Source organism: Aspergillus uvarum (genome assembly GCF_003184745.1).
Source record: "Aspergillus uvarum CBS 121591 unplaced genomic scaffold BO82scaffold_98, whole genome shotgun sequence".
NCBI lineage: Eukaryota > Fungi > Ascomycota > Eurotiomycetes > Eurotiales > Aspergillaceae > Aspergillus > Aspergillus uvarum.
This window is the reverse complement of record NW_020291395.1, coordinates 71221-84390: the sequence shown is the minus strand read 5'-3', so window position 1 is coordinate 84390 and position 13170 is coordinate 71221. Positions and strand designations below refer to the sequence as shown.

The 13170-nt window shown below is 48.1% G+C and overlaps 4 protein-coding genes across 4 annotated transcripts; 3 read left to right on the top strand and 1 right to left on the bottom strand.

The window, feature by feature from the left end:
• Positions 1 to 478: 478 nt before the first annotated feature.
• Positions 479 to 4419, top strand: BO82DRAFT_297354 (putative nuclear envelope pore membrane protein; the record flags this gene model as incomplete). The annotated part of the gene is made up of 4 exons (XM_025631947.1): positions 479 to 922; positions 980 to 1128; positions 1182 to 4163; positions 4218 to 4419. The coding sequence occupies 4 exons, from the start codon at positions 479 to 481 to the stop codon at positions 4417 to 4419; spliced, it is 3777 nt and encodes a 1258-aa protein (XP_025486179.1).
• Positions 4147 to 8145, bottom strand: BO82DRAFT_322904 (rRNA-processing protein UTP22). The gene has a single exon (XM_025632778.1). It carries the CDS (start codon positions 7980 to 7982, stop codon positions 4611 to 4613), a length of 3372 nt encoding a protein of 1123 aa, XP_025486178.1. The 5' UTR covers positions 7983 to 8145; the 3' UTR covers positions 4147 to 4610.
• Positions 8146 to 8736: 591 nt separating this feature from the next.
• On the top strand, positions 8737 to 11274 carry BO82DRAFT_359570 (cystathionine gamma-synthase). Its single transcript, XM_025636610.1, has 5 exons — positions 8737 to 8874; positions 8980 to 10387; positions 10478 to 10661; positions 10722 to 10764; positions 10839 to 11274. The coding sequence occupies exons 1-5, from the start codon at positions 8830 to 8832 to the stop codon at positions 10956 to 10958; spliced, it is 1800 nt and encodes a 599-aa protein (XP_025486177.1). The 5' UTR covers positions 8737 to 8829; the 3' UTR covers positions 10959 to 11274.
• Positions 11275 to 11902: 628 nt separating this feature from the next.
• Positions 11903 to 13080, top strand: BO82DRAFT_322900 (mitochondrial 54S ribosomal protein mL58). Its single transcript, XM_025632777.1, has 2 exons — positions 11903 to 11969; positions 12061 to 13080. Exon 2 carries the CDS (start codon positions 12160 to 12162, stop codon positions 12763 to 12765), a length of 606 nt encoding a protein of 201 aa, XP_025486176.1. The 5' UTR covers positions 11903 to 11969; positions 12061 to 12159; the 3' UTR covers positions 12766 to 13080.
• The last annotated feature ends 90 nt before the right edge of the window (positions 13081 to 13170 follow it).

Genomic DNA, 13170 nt, shown 5'->3' with positions numbered 1-13170 from the left:
TATGTAGTGTACTAGTACCGTAACAATACATATCCGCTGGCGTGGAGCAAATTACGTACTGTGCTGTTGACCGCCAACCCATTGTTGCTTCAAGCCCTGCAACAAGCGCCAAAGCATTCCATTCATTTAAGCTCACCTCTCGCCCTGTCTCAAGAACTTGCACTGCAACTCAGTCCCTTCGCTCAGTTTCGTCATTCCTATATTTCGGGTGAGGTTCATATTACAAACATCTCTCTTCATCCTGCGTGACATCACGTTCACCATCGTCATCACCCATTTCTTCAGCCGACCCCTAGCTCAACTTTTCTACCTTGGCTTGCATCAGGGCGGGTGCGGGCTTCACAGGACGAGGCATCTTCCACATACACACACACGGAGGTATCTTTATACTCGGAAAATCTACCAGCCAGTAATGCTGAAGCTAACTCCAAAGTCCTTCTGGGTGCAGCTCCCGCATGCTCTATGATTGCAGCATGCCATGAACGGCACTCCCCGGCTCCGGTCTGCTTTTCCGCAGACACCACAAACCGTTTCGAGATTTAGCAACTACAGTAACAATACCCCGTCTCGGCCTGGGCTGCACAATGGGGTAGTCCAGAAGTCGTCTGTGAAAGTCACTACGAGCCCACCTGCTGCAAACACGCTCCTAATACCAGCTAATGTTATCGACGCTCCGTCGCAGCGACTTTACGTTGCGGCTTTCTACCTGGCCCTCAATACTTGGCGCGTATACGAGTCCTGGACTGCATCTGACGATCTCGATTCGACCTGGCTGTTTCTCAAATGGGCAGCCGTCGATGGCGTCTTCCTCTTCGGCTTGCAGGCGCTGCGAATTCCCTGGTTAGAATGGGCTTTCCCTACAACACTAGCCATCTTCTTGATTCATGTTGCTGGAAACATTTTTCTCATGTTTCAAATCCCTGTATGCTTTGACCTCACGCCGCGCACATCAACAAAGCCTCCACTGACATCCTTGTAGATTCCTGTGGGTGCTTGGGTCTCCGGGGCAATCAAACTAGCTTATGATCGGGAATTGTCTATATCAGAACGGAGTGTCAAACCGGGCGATATTATCCACAACGCGTCTCTTATATTGGGCAAGCAAATCGTCCATATATTACCGGAGGGGTGAGTTTCTGGATCTGAGATGACTTCGACCTCGACTAACCGCGCTATGCCAGCTCTGCAATCCTAAATCCTGATCACATACCTCTCTGTATCGATACTCAGAAAACTGCTATCGATCTACCTATACGTATTAATCAAACCGATCCAATTTTGATAGAGCTGTTACGCCTGGATTATGACACCGGTGGCAATGAAACCATCTCAATATCAGCAAAGCAGCTGAAACATATGAAACGCCAAGCAGAAAAATCTGCCCCGAAAACAGCGTCCAATCTCCATCGTGATCTCATGTTCTCCGTCAAACGACCCGGAATATATCGGCTGCAAAGAGTAGTAGATGAGTCAAATCTCGACGTTCATATGAGATCATCTGACGCTCTCGTTGCCTCGTGCCCTCGGGCAACGATCAAGAGTTCCCCGATTCACAAATGCCGAGGAGAGCTTTCGAACCTGCTTTTGGTGGTCGAGGGCACTCCTCCCCTTAAAATCAAGTACAGCAGGCAGGTCAACAGGCTTGACCGGGGCTTCTCTTTCCAGAACATTCAGCCTGATTATCTGCGTTCGCCATTATTAGGCCAGCGAACAACCGGCACTCTCTTCAACGCGAAGGACTTGGACGTGACTTGGGCCCGCAGCCAAACCATTGAGGTTCCGTTGAACGAGTCTCTTAATGTTGGCGGCGAATGGACATATACGATCGAGGAAGTCCATGACGGTTCTGGCAACGTCGCGAATTATTCAAAGCTCTTGGATATCACTGACAGACTATCTACAAATTACCCTTCGCAATGGCATGAATTCTCTGTTCATGAAAGGCCTCGGCTTTCCTTGTCCGGCTGCAATGATCAGAGTTTCCTTGAAGTCGCACATGGGGCAAGCGTGGACCTACCCCTCAAGTATCACCAGTCAGGACAAGGATACGAGAATGACGGGCCCTTCTCTCTGGTCTACACATTCAATGGTGAGACTCAATCGAGTCTTGGAGAGTCTCCAAGCAAAATACGCCAGGCATCTCTGAGGAATCTTGACCACAAGCCTCAGATCAAGGACCCGGGCTGGTACAGGCTGAATTCTCTTTCCAGTCAATATTGTACCGGAGAAGTGCTAGAGCCATCATCTTGTTACCTACGCAACCCACCGGAGCCTGACGTGACCGTCAAGTATGAAAGAGTTTTCGACAAATGCGCAAATAATCCTGTCGGTCTACTCGTTGACTTGGATTTGACTGGATCTCCGCCGTTCCGGCTTCGGTACGTCATCGAGCATGCGAAAGGCGTTGAAACCAGAGCACATACTATTGATGGTCTTCGCGCTCAACTTGACTTCACACCCTCAGAAGCCGGTCTGTATCGTTACCGCTTTCTAGACATTGCAGACACGGTCTATGGCCCCCAATGTCTCCAGGACAAGGTCCCTGTACTCGAGCAAGATGTGAAACCACCAGCCTCTGCACACTTTTTGGGTCCTAAGGCTGTGCGTAAAGCTTGTTTCGGCGAACCAGTAACTCTTGATGTTGCTTTCTTAGGCGAGGCCCCCTGGACACTGCAGTATGATGTGGTCCACAATGGCAAGAAGACAAAGTACTCCCTGGAATCTGACAATGGAATATCCACTATTGTGACGGAAAGGCTCGTCAGCGGTGGAGAGTATTTGGTTCTGCTCACCAGTGTCAAAGATCGCTCGAATTGCAAGCGAACGCTCAAGGACAGCATCAGGATTGACGCACGTTCCAAACCTCCTCATGTGTCGTTTGGCGAGATAGAGAGAAGCAGAAAATACTCGGCCTTGCAGCGCTCCAGCGTCGATATTCCGATTCGGTTAAGCGGAGAACGTCCCTGGAACGTGAAGTACAGAAACTTGAACGTCAGCTCTGCTATTCTCGAAAAGACTTTCTGGCACGAGAATAGCTTCCTGCCCGTGACACAAGATGGAAAGTACGAACTTCTTGGTGTGGCCGACAACTCGTGTCCTGGGTTTGTCGATCAGGGAGGCAGCACATTCGAGGTTTCTTGGATACCCCGTCCCCGAATCACACGCGTGGATGGCTCCCCTGTCGGATCAGACGGTCTAATCACGAAACGAGAAGTTTGCCAGGGAGACGACGACAGCCTCGAAATTCGACTTTCCGGGCATGCCCCGTATAGCATCCAATACGAGCAACAACGAAAGCCTGCACGCGGCTCATCTTCTGTTCGCGTCCGAAACATACGAACTGCCCTTCATGCCGCTTCTGTGGAAATGGATACATTAGAAGCCGGTTTGTATACTTACAAATTCACGAAGGTCGGCGACAACCTCTACGATCAGGATCCCGGAGTCAAACCCGTGGTAGTAACCCAAAAGGTGAACCCTCTCCCTTCCGCCCGGTTTGATTCGCCAGGCCACATCTACGGGTTCTGCAAGGAAGATGTCAGCGGCGAGGAATTGATCCCCATCACTCTCGAGGGTGTCGCACCTTTCTCCCTTGAGATCTCTATCAAGCATCACACGAAAGCAAAACCGGAAATAGTATCGATTTCCAACATCAATGCGAACAGGCACCACCTCCCATTGCCACGACGTCACCTGGACCTTGGCCAACATGTTGTCAGCATTCGCAAAGTAACCGATGCACGTGGCTGCCAGCAAACCACCGAGTACGATGTCTCTTCAGTCAGAATATCAGTGTCAGATGTTCCAACCATAATCCCACTGGAATCAAAATCAGACTACTGCGTGGGCGAACGACTCTCCTTCTCATTATCTGGCCATGCCCCGTTCGATGTTTTCTATACATTCGATGGCGCTTCGAGAAAGGCCACCTCGAAGACCACAAATTTCCGTCGCATCGCAGAGAAACCAGGCATTTTCAGTATCACCGCTGTAAGTGATGGTGCCAGTGGAAAGTGTAAAGCCCACAAGAGTATTACCAAAACAATTCACGAAATGCCAAGTGTGAGGATCAGCAAAGGGCAAGTGTCTGTTGTTGACATACACGAAGGAGGAGAAGCTGAACTCCAATTCGAGTTCTGGGGCACGCCACCGTTCGAGTTCACGTATGTCTCTCCCTTACTCAACCCACGTGATGCATTCAACTAATAGCCACTTAGATATGTACGAAGCTCAAATGCTCGGAAAGGAAAAAGATCTGAGATACTTGATGTGAAACATGATGTCTCCCACGAGCATACGAAAATAATCAAAACATCAGACGAGGGCACGTATGAGGTGGTGGCGATTAAAGACAAGTATTGTTCTTTTTCATCCCAAATACCAGTTGGAAAACCGGAAAAGGTGACAGCCGGTGCATGAGTTGATGGATGGATGGACGGATGGACGGACGGAGTGGCACGTAGTCCATAGATCAAAATAATACAATAAATCAACACATTACCTTGAGTACTATCATTAGCTTAGTGTTTACTCTCTGGATCACTTGAGTCTAGGTACTGAGATACAACTCGTATAAGTAACACAAAAGGCATAGGCAGGATCGAACATGACTACGCCAAGTTCTTGTCTGTGCCTTGTAATTCGATGCTGTCTATCATGAGGCTGCCCAACCTCGAGATTTCATTCAAGATAGCCGGGCGATTTATAACCACTTGATCGTTGTCTTCTGCATCTTCCAGCTTGGTGGGAGAAGTGGAGTAGGCCATTTTCAACGTCCAGCCTTTAGCTCGAAGAGCTTGAGGGTTCCATAAGCCTGCAACAACCCCGGGGTTCCCATCGCTGTGAAAGAAAAGAATATTTGGGCTGTAACACGCTCGCAAGTCATGAACAAAGGATTGGACGACTGTATGCCCACTAGCCTGGAGCTTATCCCGTCTATCAGCAAGTTTGATTGTGGTTGCCGATGTAGTGATTTCATGCAGCAGCTTGGAACGAAGCTTGATGATGAAGTCGTAAGGCGCTAGGGATGTGCGGAACAGCTCTGTTGTATCGAATCCATACCCATGATCTCGTAGCTTTGCCATGGAGGCCTTGGCCAAGGTGCACATGCGAGCCGCCACTACCTTAGAAGGCTTTTCGTATTGAGTCCATGTCACCCCATCGGGATCAAGATCGGAAGCCACAAACAGGCTGAGCGTGTTCATCGCCGGATCTATTTTTCGCCAAGCAGAAAATCGAGTCCGTATAGCCTCCACTGTAATCTTGTCCAAGGCTCCAAAATCGACCATTAAAGCCTCCTGCTGCCAGTCCCACCGCGCAAGAAGCTGAAGAGTCCTCAAAAATCCAGTCATGATACTGGAAGGAGTGTCCCATGGATACGGCTGCGTGAAAACTCGGACAACCAGTAGTTCCACAGTTTCTTCTCGAATTTGCCCTGTAAGAAGGTGTTGACTGAACCAATGCTTCACAAGACGAATCGTGGGCGACAGAAGCGGGAAACGCGTGCATAGTGTACGAATGGCTTGTGTAAGCCGAGGGGCTTGAACAAATTGTCGCTTGTATTCAGACAGAGCGTAAGCGAGCTCTTGTCTCGAGGAAGGATGGCTCCCTTTGTCCTTCAAATAACGTTCCAAGAGCATCTGCTCTCTATCGTGGTGAATTCTGAGGCGGAAGAGGACATTGGACGAATGAGTGATGTCAAGGAACGCATTGTTCAGAATTCTGCTTGGAACATCTTCAAGCCCTATTTTACATGAGTGCGCAGCCCCAGATGACTGTAAATTCTCGCCTATTTTCACAAGAAAGGCTAGCTTTGTCATCTGTATGGCCACAAGGTCATCCGGCCAACGAGCAGAGCTTTCAAATTGGAGCACAATGTCCACGGGACCACAAAGCACATTAGGTGCACTTTGCAGACGAAGAGCAGTATATCGAAGAAGCGGATCAGCAGGTGCGAGATGCCTGGTCGTCAAAGGTACTCCATCCATGTCCTGGACAGACCGCTGCAAGGAATTGAAAGCGTCGTGTAGTTTCTGGAAAGGGGGGCTGGAGTATGAGACAACACCGTCTCCGTTGTTGCGAAGTGTCTCGTCGAACTCATCACCGACAATTTTGATATCGAAATCGGTGTAATTGAAATGGCGTTTCAAAATATACGACAATATCTGATTTATGATAGAGGGCGCCGTTGCCGAGTCCAACCAGACCAAGCTCTCCCTGATGCTGCCGTCTTTGAAACGCCTTAACTCAGCCTTCTCTCCCCAGAAGGACCGAAAAGATACAGCTTCATCTTTATGTTCTGCAGCTGGGCCATGATCCACAACACGTGTAGCATTCTCTGCATCTAGCACCAAGCCCACGGTTAGGTGCCCAGACGCCGTTTTGAAATTGTGCCGTGTGTCTACTGGCCATGGCTCCGTGGCGCAACCACACAGGTGAATGAGCCTTGCTCTGTCGCCGAGTGCCCTAACCAACACATCGTAAATCATGTTTTGGCTTTGAAGGTCTTTGAGACTGCTTGCGCTTGCTAAGGCTGGTAGCTCAATGAGCCGATCAAATCTCAGCAGTGGTTCGTTCGCTTTGAGGATAAATACTTTGTCAAAATTGTCATCGCGAGACTCGTTTAGCATTCTCACTGTCACGTCTGCTTCCCGGCGGAGGAAAGCGTAAGACCAAAGAGTCATTTTATAAAGGATATTCAATCCTCGCTTGCCATCGTACAGAACAGGAGAGCCGCCAGGGAATGATAAGTCGGCTGTGAATAATGCTAGTGGATTTGTCAAGTCTCTTGCGGCAAGGAATTGCAGTGTTGCCTTGAATAGCTGATAGCTGCTGTAAGATTTCAGAAGTACTGGCTTGCCATTTGGTCCGCCACCCTCAAGCAGTAGTGACATTAGAGCCGTCCACTCAAAGCCACCGAGCCCGCCAGATTGATATGATGACCCAAATCCGCGCTGTTGAAGCCACGCCCGACCCAAAATACACGCATCTTTGAATGATTCGCATCTGCGGATATTGGAGTGAATGTACTTGTGATAGAGTGCTACCGTGGCCTCCGATCGAAGTGACGCATTATAGACCGGAGTAGCGCCTTCAGAGATGGAGCTATCAGCTGCACCTTGACGTATATTGTTCCTCGTGGGTACAGTTCGTGAAACAGGGAATAAACTCTCTTCGATAGCAGTAATGACACGAATTCGTAGTTTAGAAGAAATGTTTCCAGATTTGGTTGAAGTGATCGGCTCGATAATTATGACAGGTCGGAGGCTGTCTCCATCTTGATGTGCGAACTTGACATGCAAATCCAAGCCAGCGGCCGCTTTGATTCCAGCGGCAATGGTGGCGATATAGTATGCCCGCTTTTGGAAAAATCGGTGATTGATATAGTCCTTTTCCTGGAAGATAGCGCTGGGCATGGTCACCGCCAAGTCTACCGTTAATGGATTGGAGCACTTGGCTCCGGTTTGAAGTGATAGACTACCCACCACATTGACATTCGTGGGTTTGGCATATGCGAATGGATATTTCGTTTCCCTACCAGGCCGCGGCTCAGGAAAGGGCACCGTGATTCCATGTGTGCTACGCAGCTCTTTCTCTGCTTCCCATGCCGATTGGGGTTGTTTCTCTGGAATTTGTTCAATGATGCTCTTCAATTGATGAAGTGTATCCTGAAGTTTCGCGACATGCCTATCATAATTTGGCCTCAACTCAGACAATAGCTCGTCCATTTGCAGCTTGAAAAAGCTGGATTTGTAGACGCCACTGGCGAGCGCAAACTCCGCCGTGACATTGTCCGTCCCTTGTCTCTTGCTGCTTACAGCAGGTAATTCACTGTATTGAGTTGCTTTCATAGGCATGTTTTCGTGTGGTGATTTGTGGTGTAAGTTCATAGTAGGGCCATTCTTCTCTGAAATTTGAGCACCTGGCACAGCATGGTGACTAGAATGGCTCAACCGCCTGCGTTTAATTGAATGGGACGACATGTTGAGCCGCAGGCCAGCACCGGAACTTGGATTGTATTCAGTAAAAATGATGAAAAAAGATTAATGTGAGTAGAGAGCGGGTCCTTGGAGAGAAGGTGCAAGTCAAACTATATCAGAAGCTGTACCATGCTGAGTGTAAGCCTTAGCTGTACCACTATGGCTCTTATAGTGAAGAGCCTTCTGTATTTCAACGGGGAGAAAAAAAAGATTTAGTCTTGTCAGCGGGATAAGCCACCCTCGATGTTTCACCGCCTTCTAGTTCTGAGCCTCCGCCACGGGCATACTTGGACTCCATATGCCGTGGTGAATCAAGCCTACAATTTAAACACGGACTGTACATAGACTAACAATTTCTCGATACTGTCAATATTATGATAGACGATTCTTAGATGAGTTACTGCATGGGACTTGTTTGTGCACAGATTTATACATACGTTCTGTATATATATGTACAGACCGACTTACCAAGCATACATTGGACTGTACAATACACATATTGAGTACTAGTAAGGTACTAATATATGAGTGGGCATTGTATAAGGTAGGGTAGCTCGGACGGCTGCGTGGGGGCTGAGGCAGTAAAAAGGTCACTCAGGCTTGTGCCGCGAATTCCGTGTGCTCTTAAGTTCATTGGTCAGCCGCTCATAAGAACGCCGACATCGCTCAGTGGCTACTGCCGCGATGACTCCTTCCAATTTGTCGTCATTTAAGAGTTCTTCGCCTGTTCATCGCTGTGTTCGTCATTGAAGAATTTATTTATCTTACTGGTGGCTTCTCTACCTCCCTCTATACTCACTGTACTCAGTCCGCTTTGAGCACCATTCCAGCACTCGATCATATCATCACAATGCTCCAAATTATTGGAGGCCCGGTCCCTCCAAATACCGACCATGTAAGTTCAGCCCCCGCGTACCCCGCTATCCTTTATCAGGGGAGTTTGTCTCCCGCCTCACAATAACATACAGTCATTCGTGAAAGGTCACTCACACTTGATCAGGCAGTCAGTGTATCACTTCCCACTTGGAGAGCAAATGTGGCCTATGAGGAAGGGGAGTCATGGGTGACAAACAGTATGCAATGCGGCTATCCGCGGTTTTTCATACATCCAATTATACAAGAGCTGGCCGTTGAGATAGTGCGTCGTTTTGGCTCCCCAGACTCGGATACTGCCATGTTATTCCCATCCACAGCCACCGCGGAATTATGTCGTTCTTTCATGAAATCGAGATTGCCCGTCGAACACCACGGCAGGATCCGGATTACGAGTTTTAGTCCTTCTCATGAAACAGATGCCGGATTCCCCACCACAACATTGATGTTATCATCTGTGATATATCCGAAGGAATTTGCGCCCATTGCCAAGCAGGTGTGGCAACATACCGGGAACGGCATATCGAGTCGGCGGGGCGAATTCTGTCTGGGTGCACTGAGAAGTGGCTTTCTCATTGAGAGGAAATCCCAAGAGGCAGATGCAGTGCCTCGGAGAATCTGTAAGGGCCCTCGGAGATACCAGGGGCGTGATTCCATTAGTGGAACAGCACGAACGAATGGGGGCCACAATCAGTCTCGGGACTTGTCCACCATAGGGGAAGCCCAGGATGGCAAAGAATATGTGCAATTCATTGAAGAGAGGTTTGGACGCAACCTGAACGTCTCGCTTGCTGATCAGGCACGTTTGGCTGTACGTCGAAGAATAGCAGGAGTTCTGACCGCTGATGTAGAGCTGAGTGAGGCTCTTCAGGAAACATCAGGGGAAGGCCGTGTGGCGGGACTTACGGAGGCAGATGTTTTCCTTTACCCAACGGGTATGAGCTCTATTTTCAATACGCATCAAATGTTGCTGGCCAGCAGAGGTCAACTGAAAAGCATATGTTTTGGGTTCCCTTATATTGATTCACTGAAAATCCTTCAGAAATGGGGTCCAGGATGTTTGTTCTATGGCAATGGCTCTTCGGAAGATCTCGATGATCTAGAATCACGGCTGCAAGCCGGTGAGCGATTTCTGGCTTTGTTCACAGAGTTTCCAGGCAACCCTTTACTGAAGTCCCCGGATCTGAGAAGAATCCGCCAACTCGCTGATAAGTATGATTTTGCGGTCGTGGTAGACGAGACCGTTGGGAACTTCCTGAACATCAATGTTCTCCCTTCTGCAGATATTGTGGTTAGCAGTTTGACCAAGATATTCAGTGGAGATAGTAATGTTATGGGAGGAAGCGCAGTTCTTAATCCTCATGGATGTTTTTATCATTCTTTGAGAGAAACTTTTGCTCATGAATATGAAGACAATGTCTGGGCAGAAGATGTCGTTTTCCTGGAGCGGAACAGCCGCGATTTCGCGTCTCGAATTGAGAAAATCAATAAAACCACAGACATAATTGCAGACATGCTATTGAAGTCGCCACTGGGTAAGTCAGACCTAACCCTCATTGCAGTGCGATGCATCTCCAATCGCTCAGATGACCCAGCCTAAGTTCATTTTGTTCTAACTGATATAGTCAAAAATGTTTACTACCCGAAACTCAACCCTTCCAAACCTCTCTATGACGCATTCCGCACCCAGAATGGGGGGTATGGCGGGCTCTTCTCTGTCACTTTCCATTCGACCGAGGAAGCAATCGCTTTCTTTGATCAACTCGAGGTGCATAAGGGCCCGAGTCTTGGAACGAACTTTACATTGAGGTTGGTTAAATCTCTGACCAAAATTCCAAGCAGCGAAACCCATCTGACTGTGTACTGAAGCTGTCCATATACTTTGTTGGCCCACTATGGCGAATTAGATTGGGTGAGTAAACCTCAACTTACTCGATGACTCCATATCCTTCGCCTTATCTATCTGTGGAATACTGATTGTGTCAGGCGAATTCTTTTGGTATCGAATTTGGTCTAGTCAGAATAAGTGTCGGCCTGGAAGAGGAGTCAGACCTGCGTGATCGGATAGAACGGGCTTTGAAAGCGGTGTCTGAGGTCGGAGCATGATATACTATGGGAAGGGTTTTACTGCATTATTTTGATGCCATGGATTCCAGGTTCCAAAGACCGCTGGGCCGCCTCAAGCTTTAGTCATTTATCATGCCTGCGTAAGGCATTGTTAGTTCGTGACTCTATATAGAGGCGCAACATGGAGAGTTGCCTCAGATGCAGATGCCCTATGGCAGCCCTTCTATCGATTATGTGATGCAGTCTCACAGACGGGGGAGAGCGGTTCTTATCAGGCGAAGTATATCGTAAACCATGTGCTGTATAATATCCTAAAGGGATCTTTCATAAGTCATCATTAGGCTTCCCTATCGACATGACCCTTGTTTCCTTCACAGGAACTAGTCATGAAGCACTTGCACTATAGCAATAGATACTTGAGCCTTACGTATTGCACCCTATAAGCTAGCCTAGCTGCTGATATGTGATTTTGTAGATTGATACCGAACTCATCTACAAAGAATACTACTCGATAGCCTATATAGGCTTTATCCATACGAGGGCCTGTCTATACAGCTTTAGGAGCCTGCTTACGCAGCTGCTTGAGGGCATGGCTACGCAACTATTCAAGGGCCTATTTATAAGTACGGCGGCTTAAGCACTTTTCTAAGCACCGTCTATAATGTTGTTTCTATATAATCATATACGTATTGACTTAAGACCTATAGCCTGAATCTGCAGCCGGGGGGACCTAAGTGCATCGGCCCCCCGCCGACCCCCGACTCCGCAATCCGGCGAAGCGCAAATCACGTGGATTTAGTTCCGAAAAGCCAATAAATCCATTTAATTGTTTACATGATTTTAGCCAATCAAACAGTGCCGCGGTGTACAGGTGACATGCAGGATGTTATGCACATGCGTAATGTATTATTATTAAGCCTATCACGGGACTTACGGCCCAGAAAAGCTCAACCTTCTATTCCATCTGTAATTATCACTGCGACTCATACCACTGCGACTCAGATTTCCGCTACATAAACCTCTAATCATGATCTAGCTATATTTTCATCAGTGTGTGCACCATGCATATATATCCTGCGTGAGCTTCTGCTGAAGCTATTAACACAAAACATGTGCTAATAACTTCCTTCGCCTTCCTTAGATTCATTGAAAAGCAATCTTTGCCTCGCTCCTCACGCCATCCAGAGTTTATTGTATCTTTTTATTCTCACGGAGCGTGCTTCAGAAAACCGGCTTAACAATGGCTAGCACTCTTGCAGTTAAGAGGCCTTTCCTCTCACTGCCCTTTCTTCTACCTTCGTCATGCGAACTCATGCCTCTCACGTTTCGGCGGAGCCAGTCCTCTTATAGACGTACAAAGCAACGTCTACGTGTGAAGCCCGATGCTTCATTTGGGTCGTCGTTGGGCCAGGTCAAAAGAGATCACATCGTCTATAACCCTCCTTCAAGCTCCCCATCGGTTTACCACACACCAGCGAAATTTCTTCCTAGCGACGACATCCGGAGATCTCTACTTAGTGATACTTCGGCCAGCCAGCAGAACCCTGCCGAGCTTGCATCTTTGAATAAATCGCCTGGTCCAAAACGATATCACTTGAACCCCTCTGATGTACTAGAGATACGGAGGCTCAGAACCAGTGACCCAATGACATGGAGTCGCTCGAAGTTGGCCAAACGTTTTGATTGCTCACCACTTTTTATCTCGATGGTGTGCGGAGCTAGTCGGGAGAAGAAAGAGATGCAGAAGCAAGTCTTGGAGGCGGTGCAATCAAGATGGGGTACCAAGCGCCGCATGGCGAGAGAGGATCGGACATTGCGGAAGGAATCGTGGGGAAGAGACTGTTGACGAAAATCTTTCCAAACTGTTTGTGCCCGGATGCTCTCCTGTTCTGTTCTAGGATACGTATGCCGAACCCTCCCAAGTGCTCTCTATCCCTTATCTTCACTCAGGGTCTACTAAGTCCTCTAAATTGTTGCCCGTTGTATCGACATTTGTTCTATTAGAAGCCATGGGTCACTGTATAATTATGTATTTTCCATAAACAGTTTTTTTTTGTATCATTTAGATGATCCCTGGAATTACTAGCCGAAGCCAACCAAGTATTTGATGAAGGCATCATAATCCACAGAAGGTATTTTAGACGCTTGTCGATACCAGCTGAGTCTCGCCTAGGCGGGTAGTCGCTTATTCGCGGGAACTCTAGGCTTCCTCACCTAGTACTTGCTTGTACTGCCTGTCCCTAAGGTGGTA